The sequence below is a fragment of the Aphelocoma coerulescens genome, chromosome 3 (assembly GCF_041296385.1).
Source record: "Aphelocoma coerulescens isolate FSJ_1873_10779 chromosome 3, UR_Acoe_1.0, whole genome shotgun sequence".
In the NCBI taxonomy this organism is placed as follows: Eukaryota; Metazoa; Chordata; class Aves; order Passeriformes; family Corvidae; genus Aphelocoma; species Aphelocoma coerulescens.
In genome coordinates, this window is record NC_091016.1 from 62,182,675 (window position 1) to 62,200,155 (window position 17,481).

The 17,481-nt window shown below is 42.2% G+C and overlaps 1 protein-coding gene across 10 annotated transcripts in view; it reads right to left on the minus strand.

Moving 5' to 3' along the window:
• Positions 1 to 345: 345 nt before the first annotated feature.
• Positions 346 to 17,481, minus strand: part of HIVEP2 (HIVEP zinc finger 2) — a 137,362-nt gene continuing 120,226 nt past the window's right edge. For all 10 annotated transcript variants that reach the window (XM_069010539.1, XM_069010538.1, XM_069010541.1 and 7 more), the window contains 4 exons: positions 12,882 to 13,057; positions 10,180 to 10,281; positions 8,734 to 9,644; positions 346 to 2,027 (listed from right to left, as the gene is read on the minus strand). In XM_069010539.1, the coding sequence (XP_068866640.1) occupies positions 1,209 to 2,027; positions 8,734 to 9,644; positions 10,180 to 10,281; positions 12,882 to 13,057 (2,008 nt within the window). In that variant the 3' untranslated portion in view covers positions 346 to 1,208. The remainder of the gene's footprint in view (positions 2,028 to 8,733; positions 9,645 to 10,179; positions 10,282 to 12,881; positions 13,058 to 17,481) is intronic.

The window sequence follows — 17,481 nt, forward strand, 5'->3', positions numbered from 1 at the left end:
GAGCACTTCTTCATGACACCTATGCCTCTTGCTCAGCCCTCAGGAGCAGGGGACTGCCAGGCTCGGCAGGGCGCCGTGTGTGCAGCCAGCAGGCCAGCTCCTCGCCCAGCTCCATGCGGCCATAGGGGCCTTGCCACCCTGCTGCTGGAGGCCAGGGAGTGGGTCAGGACGCTGCTAGACTCTGCCTCCTGGCAGTCAGCAGTGCCCCAGCCCCGCTCCGGGAAGCACCAGCATAGCAAATCTTGCCGGTCCCGGTGAGCTACACAGATGGCACCAGGGATGCACATATTTACATGGGGTGGAATGTTTTCCCATAGCTTTTTAAGGAGTGTATAGATCAACATGTTCACATAAGACCAAATACTTTTAATATATTTATAACTGTTTTATAAAGCTTTGAAAAAACTCACAATAGCACATTGTTTTACTTTAATGCTTTACGGTACTATCAGTTTAAAATCACAATCAGCACTTAAGTTATAGTCAATCCGGCAAACAAGAGACAAAAAAAAATTACAAGAGTTAAGAACTGACTGATACATCTTTTATCTTTTTTTTTTAACTAATGCATAAGTGCAGAATAAGATAAGATACTCTAGTTTAAATATCTTGTTTTACAATATACATTTTGTTCTAATTACGCAACAGTAAATCCCATGCTTCACATAGAAAAGCAATCCACAACATTAAGAAAAAAATTTACAATTTATGAAACAAAGTAAATAAATATTAGTATTACAGAATCAGAGCTGTACATAAAAGCTGTTCAGTTTTAATCATATAAAAATATGTTTTAGTGCAACCTCACATATATTGATGCTGTTCTGTTTTACATCATTTAGATCCAAGTGTCCAAAAAAGGAAAGAAATTACATTTATTACAAAGCAGATACACAAATTCTAAAATATGTACAAATTACTGCTAAAAAAATGCTTATAAGAATATAAGCAAAGTAAAGAAAAGGCACAAACATCTGTACAATTTAAAAGTACCAGACCCAATAAGAATTTCAAATTTAGTTTTGGTCAGGCTCATGATGACTTGTTACTTTATCTAATTCTTTTGATATAACAAAAGTATATATAATAGCAAACTACTGTAACTTAGAACAGGCATGCTGTAAAGTTGAATACTTTTTCTATCTCTAGAAAAAAAAAAAAAAAAAAGTGGGGTAAATGTATGGGTTAAAGTCTCCATGCATCTCAGATCAATGTGGCTTGCTCTTCTCAGATGACGGATCTTTCCTTTCCTGTGTGCTTGATGGGGGGTCGCTCCTGCTGTGAAAGCCCAGCTGCTGGACACCCACAAAGCTCTTGCTGTAAAAGGTGGGATGGGCTAGCGCAGTCTGTGATGTACCAAAACTGTCCTGTTCACCACCGTGCAAGTCAGGATAGGTGGCTGAGGCACAGGGCTGGCCCGGCTCAGATCCACTAAAGTGTTTAATGCTAAAATGTGCACTTTCTAAGGGTTTCTGGTGAGGCTCAGAAGGCCTCTGCAGCTGCTCCGCCCCGTGCAGAACGGCTTCTTCTGTGGCGATTCGCAGAGAGGCTATGGCTTTTGTACAAGTCTGTATGTTCTCCTCCTGCTCCCTCTCAGTAGCCACGACACTGTCCTCGGATGTGCTCTGCGCCAGCAACAGCAGCGGCGAGGAGGGGGCGCTGGGGGGAGCAGCGGGGTGCAAGCTGTGCGGAGAGGTACGTTTCTCATGGTGCTTAGAAATACTATACGATTCTTTTGTAAGGGTTTCCGCAGTTCCTCTTTGCTTCTCCTCAGAGAGCTCCCTCTGCAGGGCCAGAGTGGACGGACAATGTAAACCTGAAAGGGCCACAGGGACTGAATGGACCATCTGGATACCCCCAATAGGCATCATGGGGATAGGTGCTCGGATCTGTTGCTGGGAGTGTAGTGGAAGATGACTGAAGACGTAGTCGCTCGGACCTTCGGGGAACAGACTAGACCTACGGTGCTCCATGCCTCCTTTTTCTCCATATATGTTGAAGTAAGGTGCCTGAGACAACCCCCTTCTCTGTAAGCAAAAGAAAAAAAGGGATGTCAGTGCTGCTGCTAGCAGAATTCTTGTCTGGCTGCCAAACCACCTACCTGCTTTCCTGTCTAACTCAACCTCCCATTCACGAAGCACCTTTCATCCAGATGGATCCCAAAGCATTTGGAAAACTCCACTAATTGCATATCCAAACAACCGAGGAGGTTCTGCTTAGCTCAGCCCTAGAGGGCTCATGCCTCTGAGGGGAAAGGCAGTGGCTAGTTAAGAGAGTTCAGCAACACAACGCAGCAATTTAGGTCAGGAAGTGGATGATATTATATTCAACTGAAACTTTGAACAGAATTTGGGGTAGATAGATTTTCATTCCTCAGGAGAAATTCACCCTCTCTTTTGGAAAACTACGCTGGTATTTGGACTTTGTTGCAGAGAAATACACATCTGAACATCCCCTGCTCACCACCACTGCTTGGCGTAACAGGGAATATCTGACAGCATGTATGTATTTTCTGCCTTCTGAAAAATCTGCTCTTGAGCCCCAGAGAAGACACTTTCTCCCTGGGAGCTTTACCCAATCCTTGGTGAAAGCAGATGGGTATTTCCATGCAAGTTTAAGTGTCTCTCTGCAATGAAGACACAAATTTTTCTAGTCATTGAGACAATGGAGCACCCCTCTGGCTTATCTGCAGTGTAAACAATAAATAATAACAAAAGCACAGGCATCAGCTGTGAGCAAAAGTGATGATTCTGTCCCAGGGAGACTTGCCCACTCATAATGGGATTGAGAAGAATGGGGGATTTTGTGACGGCTAATAAAAGCCAATCTCCCAATATTGACATTTTCACTGCCTTCTCATTAGTTCCCGCCTTGGAAGAATGAATAGCTCCATCTCCACTCAGTATTAAATATGCTCTGGGCTTTTGGGTTCCTTTTTCTTTCATTCTTAAGTTTTAAAATTTGTTTGCTATCTGATGATTAAGTATCATTTACTGCTGACCAGAGGAGTAGTGATGACACAAGTACAGGATGACATTTTTATAATTATGTGTGGGATTTGGCCACACAACTCTCAGGGACTCTCATATGAAATTAAATGAATGAAAATGCTCATGTCTGCTCTGTAAATTGACCAAACACAGATCAATTGCCCCAGAGCTGTGGTGCTACCGCAGCCTTGGTGTGGCAGCCCGAGGACTGTGCTGCTAAATGCCAATGCATTGAAGTGGCAGCACTTCACTGCTGGGAAATCCTAGCTCTCAAGGCATTAAGCAACCTCTTGATCCCATCCCAGGGAGCTGGTTTAGGGGGCAATTAAAGATTCAGTTTCTGTGCTACCCAAGGGCTCAATCTCACTGTGCTCAGATGCTTTGTCCTGTTTAATATAAATCAATGTCGAGACAGGAAAGGGTGACCCATAATCATCAGACTCGAACTTCAGAGATATTATTCAGAGACTAATGTATGTGGGGAATTTTCCTATTCAGAAAGTGAGACGCTTGAGTCTCATAAAAGAGAAACTCTCATAAGAAAGCACAGTGACAGCACATTATATTGCTGAATGGGGAAAACTTTACAGAATAAACTGCAGTTGCCAAGCCACAAGACACCTACCCTATCGCCAACCTCACCTCTGCACAGCTGCTTGCCCCCTATTTTTTTTTCCATCTTTGGTCTGTCAACCAGTTTCTCAGTCATATTGTGCTTTTGAATGTTTCCTACACCATGGCATTTATCACTATTACATCTGATGTGAACTTGGGCTAAGGGAAATCAAGCAAAAAAAAGAGTAGAACTCATCAAAGAACAAACCTAGTCACATACATATCTCTAATTGAGAAAGACACCGGCTTCATGTTTTACCCTGCCAGAGTTTCATAAGGGAATACAGCAAGAGTCTGTCCTTGTCGGAGAGAGGTGTCTAACATGACAGAAACTGCTATGTGCTTTAAGATTAGCAGCATCATCCAATATATGTCTCGTAGTCCCGATTTTAACATAGACAGTGACAGTGTATGCATGTCACTGGATACCTTCCAAGCCTGGCTGGGCACATACTGGAGTATTTTTCTCTAGCTCTGGCAGGTAAGTTTAGAAAGAGATAACATAAATGGTTACAGTCACTAGTAACTGTTTCTTCCTCTTACCCTGCTTTTATTTCCTTTACCAATATCTAGCATTTTCATACCTACGAGCACAGACACATATACATATTCATGGTAAAAGACTTTTTTCAACAAGCACCCTGAAAATCCAAAGACTTTATTCAGTTGACAGGGCAAGTATTAGATCACAGAGCACAGTGCAGGAAGTTACGGTATCTTTTTGCAGTGCAGTCAGAATGGGTTGCTGCCAGTTCCGTGAGATGAGCTCCTCTCTTTGTCAGGTGATGGGAATCCAGTTTGTTTTCCATTAATTCTCATTTGTTACAGTTTAGCATATTTCCCTTCAACTCCAGGTGACATATAATTTCCTGAGCAACAGTATTCTGTAGCAGCTTTTCACTAAATGCTTTGACCTGGTCACAAAGCTAGACTGCCACATCACACCCCTGAGCAAAGCCATATCCAGCTTCACAAGTCCCCCAGAATGCCTCAGGGATGAGATAGGGTTTACCCTGTATCTGGTACATCACCCAAATCAGGCTGTGGGAGATTAAGAGGAAGATCACATTTCAAAGCCAAGCACCCTTCACAGACATCCTCTGGGCAGCCTCAGACCGCAGCTTGCAAAAAGATGTTGGGTGGAAAACAGTCTCTTTGATTACCATGTCATAATGTACTTAAGGTTTTTTAAAGTTAAAAACCAGATAACACTGAACTCTATAGTGAAATTCGGTAACAGAGCATATTACCAATGTGCTTTCTGAAAGGCATGATGTGTAGTAAAGTGACTATAATTCCGTGTGGCCTTAGGTTTCAGGATCAACTCAATTTGCAGCCCTACAGAGAATGCACCACAGCAGCCCAGATATACCAGTGAACCTATTTACAGTTTACCTGGACTTCAGAAGTTTCTGGCTCTCTGTACAAGAAAGCATTTCACTCAAGATGATAAAGTAGTGAGTGTTTGGGAAGGGGCTTAATATCTGTGTCTGGGATGATCAAAGGACCTTAAGTCCTATCAACTTTCAAGCAGTCACAGAGGTGCCTAATTCCCTTCAGCCCTTCTGAATGCATCAAGACAGGCTTCAGACTTCAAAATGAATGAGATGAGAAACAAAATGGCAACACAAGCAAAATCCACTACTGCCTAGAAGCTAAAATAGTTGTGAGAGACAAGTCTGTACCACTCACAGCAAGATACCTTCTCAATTTCATTGTGTCTATCCTGGGACTGGAAGAAGAGGCAAAGGTTCTGGTCTGCACTAGGAAGCAGCAGGGTGTACTAAGGGTTGGGACAAACAGGAATGGAGTGAAACTGTTTGTGCTGGATCCCGTATTCACAATGCAAGTGTTGTGGGATTGGCAGGGAAGGTTGCTTCAGATTAGCCCTATGTTGTCTCTCTGGAGTCACTTGAATGGCCACTCACAGTTCAAGTGCACCCAGTGCCCTCCTGGAGCACATTTTTTCAGTTTAATTCCATCTGACAACAATCCAGGTCACTTACTCCAAGACTGATCTGAAAATGTGAGTCAAAGCACAAAAAATGTGACAACAGAAACATACGCCTGATTCAAACTAAAATGCTAAGAGAGACTCACTCAGAGTGAACAAATGAAGCCTTCCTATTCCTTCTCTTTCTCTCAGGACTGGCAGAAGATGACTGGGAAGCAGAATCTGAGCCCTTTGATAATGGCATCAGCTTCCTCAGAAAGGAAAGAAACCTCTGGCATTGACAGAAGAGAAGATGCCAAACGAATTTAGAGAGCAGAAGGTATCTGGCTTTAATTTTAAAGACACCAATTTAACTTGTCAAAGCCATTGGTGACCCAGCACACACTAGAGACTTAGGTTACTTTGGAGAGTGTATTCTGTTGCAAGAGTGTATCCTGTTGTTAACAGCCAAAGGAAAAAAGTCTGTCTTTTTCTGTATTTTTATACAATCTAAAAAAATAGTTACTTTCACCATGCTCTTTTCCACTTCCTAAAGAAATAATTTCAATTGCTTTCTATATGGTGCTTTCAATGCCAGAGCACTTTACAGGCCCTTTGCACAAGACGAACAAAGTGCATGGACATTCAACAGGAAGCAACAATGAAGGGCGACTAGACTAGCACTGGCCAAAGAGACTAGAGCAAATACATCAATTTCAGTTAAGAAGAAAGAAAACTGGCCTCTTCTGGGAACTGCAGGCACTAGAAGCACAAAACTGCCCATATTCCTGCGAGGACTGGGAAGCCAGTGCAGCTGTTAAAGTATTTTAAGGATTGTAAGCTGACATGGGCATCACCAATGCAGCTGCTAATGATGTTCTGGTTTGCTGGATTTCACTAGTCTAAAAGTGAAAAACAACCTTTATTCCTTTTTCTTCTCTGACAGCTCTAATTTATAGCAAGCTCAGGTGTTATTTGTCTTCCCATCTGCTGAGTATAATAACTTGTGTTTCACTTGAACTCCTCTATTGTTTGGCTAAAGTACATCTTCCAGAAAGGCATCAAGAGAGGAGGAATCCATCTTTCCTTCCTTGCAGTCACTTGTTGTGATGGGCAATCATCCTCACTTGTCATTTTTTCATTTAAGTTTGCCTGGGCTCTGCTTCCAGTGATGCCTCCTGTACTCAGGTTGTAGTGACTCTACTGAGGTCTGGCCTTCTCTCTCAAAACACTCAGCATGCCACCAAGTTACTGATGCTTTCTGTAAGACAACTGATCTTTTACATTGTGTTTTTCACTGGCACATGCCTGACTCTACCTCAAAAATAAGGTAAGCTTTAGAACTCCATCTGGCATGGTGGACTTTTCAAAAGAAGGAGCTAGCAGTGCTAAGAGAGTCCTTACAATGTACTAAATGCCTTACTGGAAGGTCTGTGTAACACACAAGGAAAATACTACAGCAAGAACTGTCAGATGGCCAAGGATGACTGTTAACATATGCTTTTGGTAGCATCATTACACATCCAAAATCTTTACTGCAGGATGCCAGTGTATCTCATGTGGGACATGAGGGACCAGGGCACCCTGCACAATGTCAGCTGTAGAATCCCATATGATCCCATTCATTTGATACTAAGACATCATGGTTAAACTGGTTAAACTGGTGACTCTTCACCCACTTGTGATTCCTCACTTAGTCAGTAAAACCGCTGGTGGGATTTGTATCCTCTCTCAGCTGTGCAGTGATCATTCCTGTGAGAGTGCAGCAGAGTTTCAGCATGCCCTTTCTCAGGGACCATCTAATCAGCCACCCCTCTCTTCTGCTCTTCTCAACAACTTACCAGGACATGGGGCCATGTCTGAGATGTGGGAGAAGTACCTGTGCTCCTCTTTCCTATAAATATGGCCACTCACGTTGCAGCTTTCCCTTATACCCCTGAAATGCTGGGAAATCACTTTTGGATCTGCCAGGATGGCAGCATCTCAGCTCTTTTTGGTCCACTCCTGCTCCAGCCATCTTTGCCCAGGTGCATCCCTCACTTCATTCCTGGGAGCAGATAACACATCAGCCTGACTCTACAGAGAAAATCACACCAGAGCTCAGAAATGCTGACTATATGAGCTCAGGGTTCAATTCTTCTCTGCCACAGAGGAACACCACAAAGACTACATGGAGAGCCAAGAAGACTGGGAATGGGGAACCAGGGAAAAGAGGCCAGCCAGGAGAAGAGCAGGGAGCAAGGAACTCTGAGATAATCTGAGACTGCCACAACTTGCCCAGGTTGAACACACACACAGGCAGGCAGGGAGAGAGGGCAGCTACAACATCAACATGGCAAGGGAAGCACTGTAGATAAATAAGTGAATTCACACATATCAAGGCCATTCCTTACCTCTGAAGACGTAATCTATTTGTGGAGGGAGTGCTTTGTGAATGCTAGGGCTGGTCAAAAGTGCCAATCTGGCAGTTTCTGAGAGCTGATTTACCAAAAGGGAAGAGCACAGACAGCAGCTGTGCAAGTTTTGCATATTTCCACACAGACGGCTGCATCCCTGCCGGAACAGCCAGTTGTAACAGCACTTTCTGCGGGGCAGACAGCTGCCTGCTCCTCTCACACAATAATGTCCTTTAAATTCCATCCACAGATCCTGATTTCAATGTGCACTCTGCTTTTCCAAGAGGTTCCATTATCTTAGCATTTTTATTCCATTAAACAATACTCAGTGATGGGCACCATACCTCAGGTACAGGCCTTTAAACCTTAAGCTTGGCTTGATCCCATTTGACAGTCTGGGAATTAGGACCTTTTTTACACTGCAGAAGCAAGCCTCACATACCATGTAAGATCCCTCAACCATCTAAAAAATTATATATATATAATACATATAAAATAAATGCAATGAATATGGAGGCAGAAAATGGAAACCAGCCTAATTTAATTGAAATTAATGGGACTACTCAGGGTTGTACCAAGTGAAGATTTGCCCTTTAGGCTGACTCTAGTGCATCTAACTGAATCAGCATCCTGACTTGGTCCCTGTCTATTCCAAATTTCTTGCATTTGATCCAGGACTTCCCTCTAAGGCTCAAAGTTTATGCTGCCTTCTACAAAGCTGCAAAGATTTTTGAAATGCACAAATTTAATAAGAGTACTGTGTTTGACAAAAGGAATAAAAATATTCTTTCATACTTACTGAGTGTCCCACTGGAATAGATTCAGACTGTAAGTATTGACCCATGGACAATGCTGGATTATGGTACAAGCCCCTCCGGGGAGATGCCGCTCTAACGGAGGCCATGTATCTCCTCTCTCTCCTGGGAGACAAATCTCTTCGAACAGACACATCTTTCCCTGGTGACATTGGTCTTCTTGGCGATAGGTGACGTCTTGGTGACACGTCCCGTCTTGGTGATAACTCTCTCCTCAGCACAGCCTCCTTCCGCGGGGAAAGGTGCCTCATGGGTGAAATATCTCGGCGGGGTGACAGATGCCTTCTGGGTGACAAATCCCCTTTTGGCATTAAATACCTCTTTGGTGAGTTATCTCTGTAGGGTGAAGAATCGTAGCCAGGTGATGATTGTCGACTGGAAGGTGAGAGGTCCCTCGGAGAAGAACTGGGATCTAACGAAAGCGTGCAATCCTCATCCATGCAGCTGGGTATGTCCAATCTGTCTTTATCAGGCTCTGAATCTGTACTCTTACTCTGGAAAAACCTCTGGTATTCTGTCATTTGTGTGTCTTCACAGGAGTCACTTGGTGTTACCAGCTGAGTAACCTGAATGCTAGGTAAGGTGACCAAGTAACTGATGAGGGAAGTGTGTCCCACTGAAAGGGAGCCCTCGGGGGAAGCCCCCTGTGATGCCGAAGCCGAGTTCACTGAAAGGGAGGAGAACCGAGGGGGCTGTGGGCTGGTGCTTCTTGATCTGGTTTTTGGTGTCGAGTCTCCCTGAGTATCATCAAAATCATCCTCATCTTCATCATCATCATCATTGTCATCGCCATCCTCTCCATCCGATTCCTCCGCATCAGAAAACTGGTGCTCTGCTGACAGCCCTGCCAGGTTGCTGCTCTTCTCTGCCTCCTGCTGCATGTCCTCCATGTTTTCTGCAACAGCCACAGCAAGTCCAAATGGTGAGCACATATCCCGCCTCTCACGCCACACCCATTCCCCACCCAGCTGTTTGCTGGATGCTCTTCACCCGGGATGGCTGCATAAAGCCATTCCTCACTGATTAAAACCGTATTTTTTTCAAAATAATACTTTAAAACTCTATACGTGAAAGGAAGTACAAAAGCAAATTCATCCTACGCTACCTTCACTAAATGTTGCCATCTCTCACATCTTAAGTGGAAAGATTGGGAACCTCTTACGAGACAGATGACAACAGGCCATACTTTCATTTCTAGCTCCTCTTCATGTAAAAAAAATATTACTCAGACAACTGGATAGGATTTTTTTTTTTTACTTCCTGTTTATTAAAAAGTTAACTCCCAATTAAAAAATGCCCCAAATACTCTTAATACATTTTCCCATGCCCATCATTGTGCTAAAGTGCAATGAGTCATTTGCAGACTCCATACTTTCCATACTTTAGTTGGAATGAGGCCATTCTGACTGAATTAAATCATTTTGACATACCTGCTTCTTCGGTTTCAGCATCATCTACAGATGTCATTGATACTCCAAGCTCCAAGCATTTTTTCATGTGTGCTTTAGACTTCATATGTTTTGTCAGATTTCCTATGGATCAGAGATTAATGTAATTAATGCACAACAACAAAGATCACTGTTCAAGTAAGGTTTTGGTGTATCTTAACTCCATTATGCGGCAGATGATGAGTTTTAGCTTTAAAAAACACCACAACAGACAGGGCTGACTCATCTAGACCATTGCCCTCAGAGCCTGTTTTAATGAGAGTGGGTTTTTGTATCTTAAGAAAATAAAAAATTCAAATAAACTGAGGGCCTGAGAGGTACACAGGCATCTCTCCAATTTTCCACATGGTATTTAGGCACCCCTAAAAAACTCACTTTTGGATGTTATCTATTCCTGGACTCACTGTCCACGATATATACGGACTGTCTAGACATCGAAGTCCACTTCAGAGCAGCCATCCAGGGCTCATGCTCCTATTTATATTGTGGAACCTTCAAGATAAGGGCTCTCCCATTTACTTCACATATAATTTCCAAATGCTCCATGTATTTGAAACACTTTGGAGCAAAAGTACCCCACAAAAAAGAGACAGTTATGGGAGACTTCTCTATGCAAGTTTACCGTCTAGCTGCAGTCTCTGAACTGAGAGGAGCTGTATTTACAGCACCCACCTGGGATGTGGGAAATCCAGGTTCAGCTCCCAGATTTAGAGTACAGATCTAAACCAGACACAGCAGAGATTTGAAAGCAAATCTCCTATTCCCTTGAGGGAGAAATCTAACACTAGACTATTGACTTTCTGGAGTGCCTGTCTTGGTCTGTTTCTTCATAGATAAAAAAATTGGGTTGAGATTGGCCCCAAGAGACATTTCCTGACAAAGAAACTCGAGCACAAAGCACAAGCCGGAGAATATTGCTCTAATCCATTTGCCACTTCAGTCTCATTTGCAACACCCAAAAGGGAAAGCATGGCACAAGCAAACCCAATCCACGACCAAGACATGGTGTGTCTTAGCTCAAGGAAAGCCCTCTAGAAATGCATTTATGCTGCTTCCAGGACCCCAACCAGCATCTCCAGATGGTGTTGTGGCACATGCCAGCTTGGGGCAGGAACACTGCACCCCTCTTCTGGATAGTGCAGGTGTGCTTAGAAAACTCACAAGCCAGGCTCTTCTTCTCTGACTTTCAGTTCCAGCTAGTTCAAGTAATTCTCTTCTCAGTAGGAGTTTCTTGTGCCTGTGCACTGCATTCAAAGGCTAACTTGGCCATTGATGCTTCTGGATGGCTAAGTACTCAGAAAAACTGAAAACCTAAGTACCTCTGAAAGTACTACTACTGCTCTCAGCAAAATACCAACAACAGTTATGAGGCTGACAACTGCTTACGATCAGTAATACACCGGTTAAACACTTCTTGTACTTCAAAGGCTAACTTAGTCTCTTCTTACTGATGCCCTTCTTGTGCAATAGCAAACCACGTCCTTCATGTTTCTTCTCCTCTGTCAGAAATGCCAGCCTCAGCAAGCAATTTCACTTTTTTTTTTCCATGCCACCTCTTCCTCCTGGAATGTCCTCTCTGAACACAGCTGTAAAACCACAATACTGTCAAGTATTTCAAGTCCCTCCTCAAGACCCATTCCTACAGTAATGTCAAATGTAACCAATGATACGAGAACAGCTCACCAGATGGTCTACTGGGACTACAAACAAGCAGCTCCTTGTCTTTGTCTCTATATGCCCATGAAAGTTCTCATCTTAAATTAGGTTGATGGGTCTACTACCATCCATCAGCTATTCCCATCTTTGGCACAGGAAGAAGTGCTGGAGTCATGGAAACTATTACAATCCTCAATCCTCAAAACAGCCATGAAGCTGCACTGGGATCTTGGGAGAAAATTTCTTCAGCTTCCTTTCTCCCCATTTGAGTTAAGTTCACTGCACTGGGACCAGAATCCATTTCTTTTGTCTGCCAAAGGGAAGCTAAGAAACAGAACGTAAGGCTCATTTGGGCTGTGCTACAAAGGAATGCTACCAAGGAAAGGATTTTTTTCTTTCAAGGAGATAGTTACATCACAAATCTGAATTCCACAGAATATAATTATCTGTAGCCTCAGAGTGACAAATGGAAGCTTTTTTCTGTGCTGATAAATACATGTGAACAGAAGCTATCAGATCTCTATTCATAATTAATGCCACAGTGGATGGAGTGGCCCATCTCAGAGACATACATTATTTATAAACTTGAAACTGACCCACTATAGAGCCTGTGAAGGCATGTATTCCTCAGCAGCTGATGCTCTGCTTCTGCATTATGTCATAAGAAGTGTAGTCTCCTGGTAGCATTTAAGTGTTGCTGCAATTAAAATTTGCACCATGTAACAATGTTAGCAGAGTATTATTTTTCAGGGTGGTTCTTATGGTACTAGATCTTCTCTGCAGACAGAAGGACCAGCCAAGAGCCTATAGGTCTTAATGAAGCTATCCAAGGAGTCTCAGAGTCTTACAAAATCCCTGGATCAATTAAACAGAAGAGAACAAACTCTCTTATACAGTCCTGTATACATGAACACAACAATTTTATTCTGAAGAAAATTGGCAATGTCCTTGATTGCAATGGGCAATTGGATCCCAGAGGGCAAAACAGCTCCAGAAGTGGCAAGAGTTCAGCAAAAAGGGTCAAGTACCTTTAGTTTTGAAGGCAAAATTGCACAACTTGCATACGTAAGGCCGGACATCAGTGTGAGTGCGGATATGTTTTTTGAGCATGCTTGGCTTTTTGCAGCGAATGCCACATTCTTCACAAATGTACTTCCCTCGGCCACGACCTCTGACATAGACATAATCCTCATTTGATTTATACCTGTTGGAAGAGAGCAAGTATTTAAGTCATACAGATTCTAGGTCTCATACATGTACAAACATCACTTCTATGCATCTGATCCTCATCATCAAAGCAAACTCACAGAAGTCCAAAGGAACTACTGAATTCTCACTCTGGAACTCATAAAGTATTTGGCTTTCAGTAAATGTACTGGTCCCAGTGTATTTAAACAATATGAGACCAACAGGTTGCAGTATGAGAATAGTATAAACACCTTGTCAGGAAACCAATGAAAAACCATTCCTGTAGACACAACTCCAAATATAAGCCTGCAGGTTGGATTTATTTCAGCTCACTGTAGTCTCGTACAGCACAGACGTTTACCACCACTGAAAACAGCATTGTTTTGCAGCATGGTTCATTTAACTATTTTAGTGCATTTATCCCTAGGGATCAGATAAATCACATCCTGGAAATGCCTGTTTCTTCCCATTAAGCATAAAGGGAATGCAGATGACGAGCAAGGATGTATGCATTTACATCACAGACGCCTGACATTCCCAAAGATAAATCGTTCCCTAAAGAGACACTGAGTTGAGTTCACTCAGGTATGTGATGCTTTAGAAATAAAAGGGTAAACGTCACACGTGGATACTTTGAAGAAAGCTATTATGGGAATTTTTCTTAGCACAGACATAAGCTTTCCATGCTATTTTTGCTGATAACAGAGTGTGTAGTTAAAAATAAATAAGATATGAAAATCTATGTAAAGCTGTACATTGCCTTTATTATTGTGCTAAATTGTTAATACTGAAATCTAAAAGAGTCCAGGGAATCTACTCAGGCTGTTCTGAGGTTTGAAGACTGCTGGGCATTCCTGTGGGGAAGAATTCCATCATCATTCATCCAAAGTAAAATCCAGGAACTGCAAGAACTGAGAAATAATATTTTTTCTGCCCTCTGTCCTCCATTGCCCTCTTCCTAAGCAGCACAAAGTACTTTCAGTCATTCTGTGGATGCACAGCCCACAAAATATCGTTGCTACTGACATTCAGTACTTCAAATAAAAAAGGGACTGTGTGAAAGATTCTGTTAATGTGATGATAACTCTACAAGAAAAAAGTGGCAATTTTTGGGTTACAGAGCTGAAACATTTTTCAAGTGTGCTTTTCTTAGATGAACACTTTCCCATATGTTTAGCTATATCATGGGCAATATAAATACTGAAGTTAATACCTTAGAAAAACATAAAACAGTGTCCTGTTCTCAAGTCCATCTTCTTATCTATTAAACACATCAGCTCTTCTTTCAAATGTGGATGCCTAAATTCAGGCTTTTTCATCTAATTTTCAGCAAAGTTGTCCCTCTCCTATTTCCTTTATTGTCCCTGGCAGCATGGGCAAAACTGCCATAGTCTAATGTAATTTAATATTTAGTGATCTCTCTAGCAGGTTTTCTGTACATTTCTGGGATCTTGCTTGTCTGGCTGCCCCATTTCCCAGGTTCTCCTTCAAATACACATGCCAACGACTGCTAGTCATTTCTCTATCCACTGCTTCATCAACTAACTCCAGGCTTTCTCCCACAGACAAAAAAAAATGCCCATTATTATTTGCAATACTGCCATTTTATCTTCTCTTCATCTCTCTTTACAGTCTGATTTTGCTGGGATGGAGTCTACCATATCACCCCTGATTGATACTGGTAAGATAAATGCTGTGCTATTACATGTGCTTTTCTGTTGCTCCATCTCTGCTCTTCTTCTGCTTGACCTCATTCCACTGGCTTCTGTCACCTGTCAGATCCCATTGGACACAAAGACAATGATAATACATGTGTCTCTTCATCATTCATATAGATGGTTTTTGGCCACAACTGACCTTGACTCTTTAAGTATGCTTCATCATAACAATGACTGTAAGAGAAATGACACACACAAACTTGACATTTAACGACGGGCTGGTGCAAAAACTAAAAGACCAGAAGTCTGAGTCTATGGTGATTACCTTTAAGACCCCAGGAATATTAGATCTTACTGCTAACTTGTGCCTCTCTCAAAGCTTTGAGTAATTTCCCCCTTCCTACTATGTAACGTGCACGTAAGGACTTTAGTCACTGCCGCTCTGAGTTTGACTTGGATGGGACTCTTGAGTTAAAAGGCATTAACAAGTCTCAGAGTCCTGCAATTTCTACCCAAAATATTATTTTATTTGGGTTTTTCAATTTGAGTCTATTACTGATAGATATAAAAGAATGAACATAAGCAAACTGTGAATTCTTGCTGCTGTCAGCTGACAATGTCATTAAGCTAGGTGTCAGACAGGCAGGCATGCATGTCCTGTCCCTCCTTTCTTTGCACACCATTACTAACTAGCTGTACTGCAGCAAGTACTGAACTTCAAATTACTGCTTTTCTTTGAGGAATACTGCTTCATATCCCATCAGTCACATCTGCAGTCACAGATGATGGAAAGCAGATTTTGTGACTCAGATATTTCACTTGAAGCAAGCCACCTGCCAGTGGTAATAACGCAGTGGTAAGTTTCTTCCTTCCAAACTCCCTCTGCTACGATGCTTACAAAATGCTCTTGATGGGCTTTATGCAGCAAGGTGGTGATGTGTTCTGACATCTGGTTGTACTGGCTGATGGTTGGACTTGATGATCTTAGAGCTCTTTTCCAACCATAACAACTGTATGATTCTGTGATCTACTTTTTGCCTCAATTCTGATTCTGTTCCTTCAGCTTCTCACTCATCCCCAGCCTCAGCTGGTTTTTGCCCAGCTGCCATATGAATGCCCCACCCCACTGGCACAAGGCAGCTCCAGAGCTGCACTTCCCTGCCAGGTGGACAGGTGTTCCCACAAACCAAAAGTGGACAACCACAGATCTTTCTCAGCTAATTACCTTCTTCACAGCTGTGAAACAAAAGCAATCACAAAGCCTAAGGAAACCCATTCCCCATGACAACCAAAAACCAAATATCCTGCTGAAACAAGATATGACCATCCATGCTTGTCTGTCCAGGTGAGAAAATGTGACACGAAGACAAGAGACATTTGCTATATCGTTCATTGCACTATATGCTGAGAGGAGATGAAGATGTGCTTGAAGAAAGAAGAACAAAATAGCTCAATAAACAGCCAAGAACAAGCAAGCACAGAAACCCACCCATGTCAAAAACTAGCTTTCAGAATTCATAAACAATAACTCGAAGAGAAGGACAAATTCAATAATGAGGACGGAAAGCAATGCAAGACATGACAATAATATCTAAGGTATATTACATTGATTTAATAAATAGGCAAGTGAATGTCTAGAATGGAAAGAACAAATCTATTCTTCCACGACTAATTCTTGTAAAATGTAAAATAAAGTTACGATGCATGAGTAAAGAGTGAACCTACTAACACTGCATCACCTCATTTGCTGTAGTTTTGCAGGTTACATGTTTCTTATGAGGAAGCCCCAGTCTATTGCACAGACTTTGTTCTCCCCACTCCAGAAATTAATGTGCACATCAAGGTTTCTTAAGTTTTGTTTCACTCAAAGGGTATCTAAACATAGCCAAGTATTACTAGGAGGCATTTCTAGGTGAAGTGTGAATATATGATTTTACTCAAATAGTTTCATAAACCTTACTGGTGTACAGGAAAACTTAAGGAAGTGCAAGTAACACACAAAATTTCCTAAAGAAAGTACTAGATAGTAGAGGCTTTTTATAGAGTGATCTGCTGCAGCTCACACTCATCTGAATCCTCCCTTAAGTTGCTTTTCTTAACACACTTTTACTTTTCTGACCTCTCATCATGAAGCTTACATCAAGGTAGACAGTCTTCAGCTGGGTCATCCAAATTCAGAAATGCTACATAGTGGGAAGCAGGAAAATTTTATACTTCAAAGTGGGTGTGAGTTGAAGCGACAACTCTTTAAATTTCTTGTAAATGTAGGCTCACCGCTGAATTTGGGTCACTCTTGTAAAGCCAGTCTACTGGCTCAGGTACTAGGACAAGGTACAACTACAGAGAACAGATAGGACAAGGGTGTCTGGGCCAGCACACCTATAAAAATCTCCAGAGTAACTTTTTCAGTCTTTCAGGTAAGATGTAGGCTATACTCCTTCAGTGTTGCATACTACAGAGAAATGGTAATGGTAACTTCATGGAGACTATTCAATCTAAGACAAAAACATGAAGTCAGTGAAGGACAACTGTAAAGGGAACAAACTGACAGGAGAAGGAAATGGATGTATGAATTTCTCACATCTCCCTCCTGACCTATTTAGTTATCCCAATAAAACAGTGCTGTGAGACCATCTGAGTTTGGTAAGACTGAAAACCACATCTTGTTTAGCCACCTGACTATGCAGTACTAAAAACCGGAAAACTAATTGCATTGTGTCAGAATTCTGTAAAAGAAACAAAACAATATCTTCCATTTCAGAGTGAACAGCAGAGACAAACA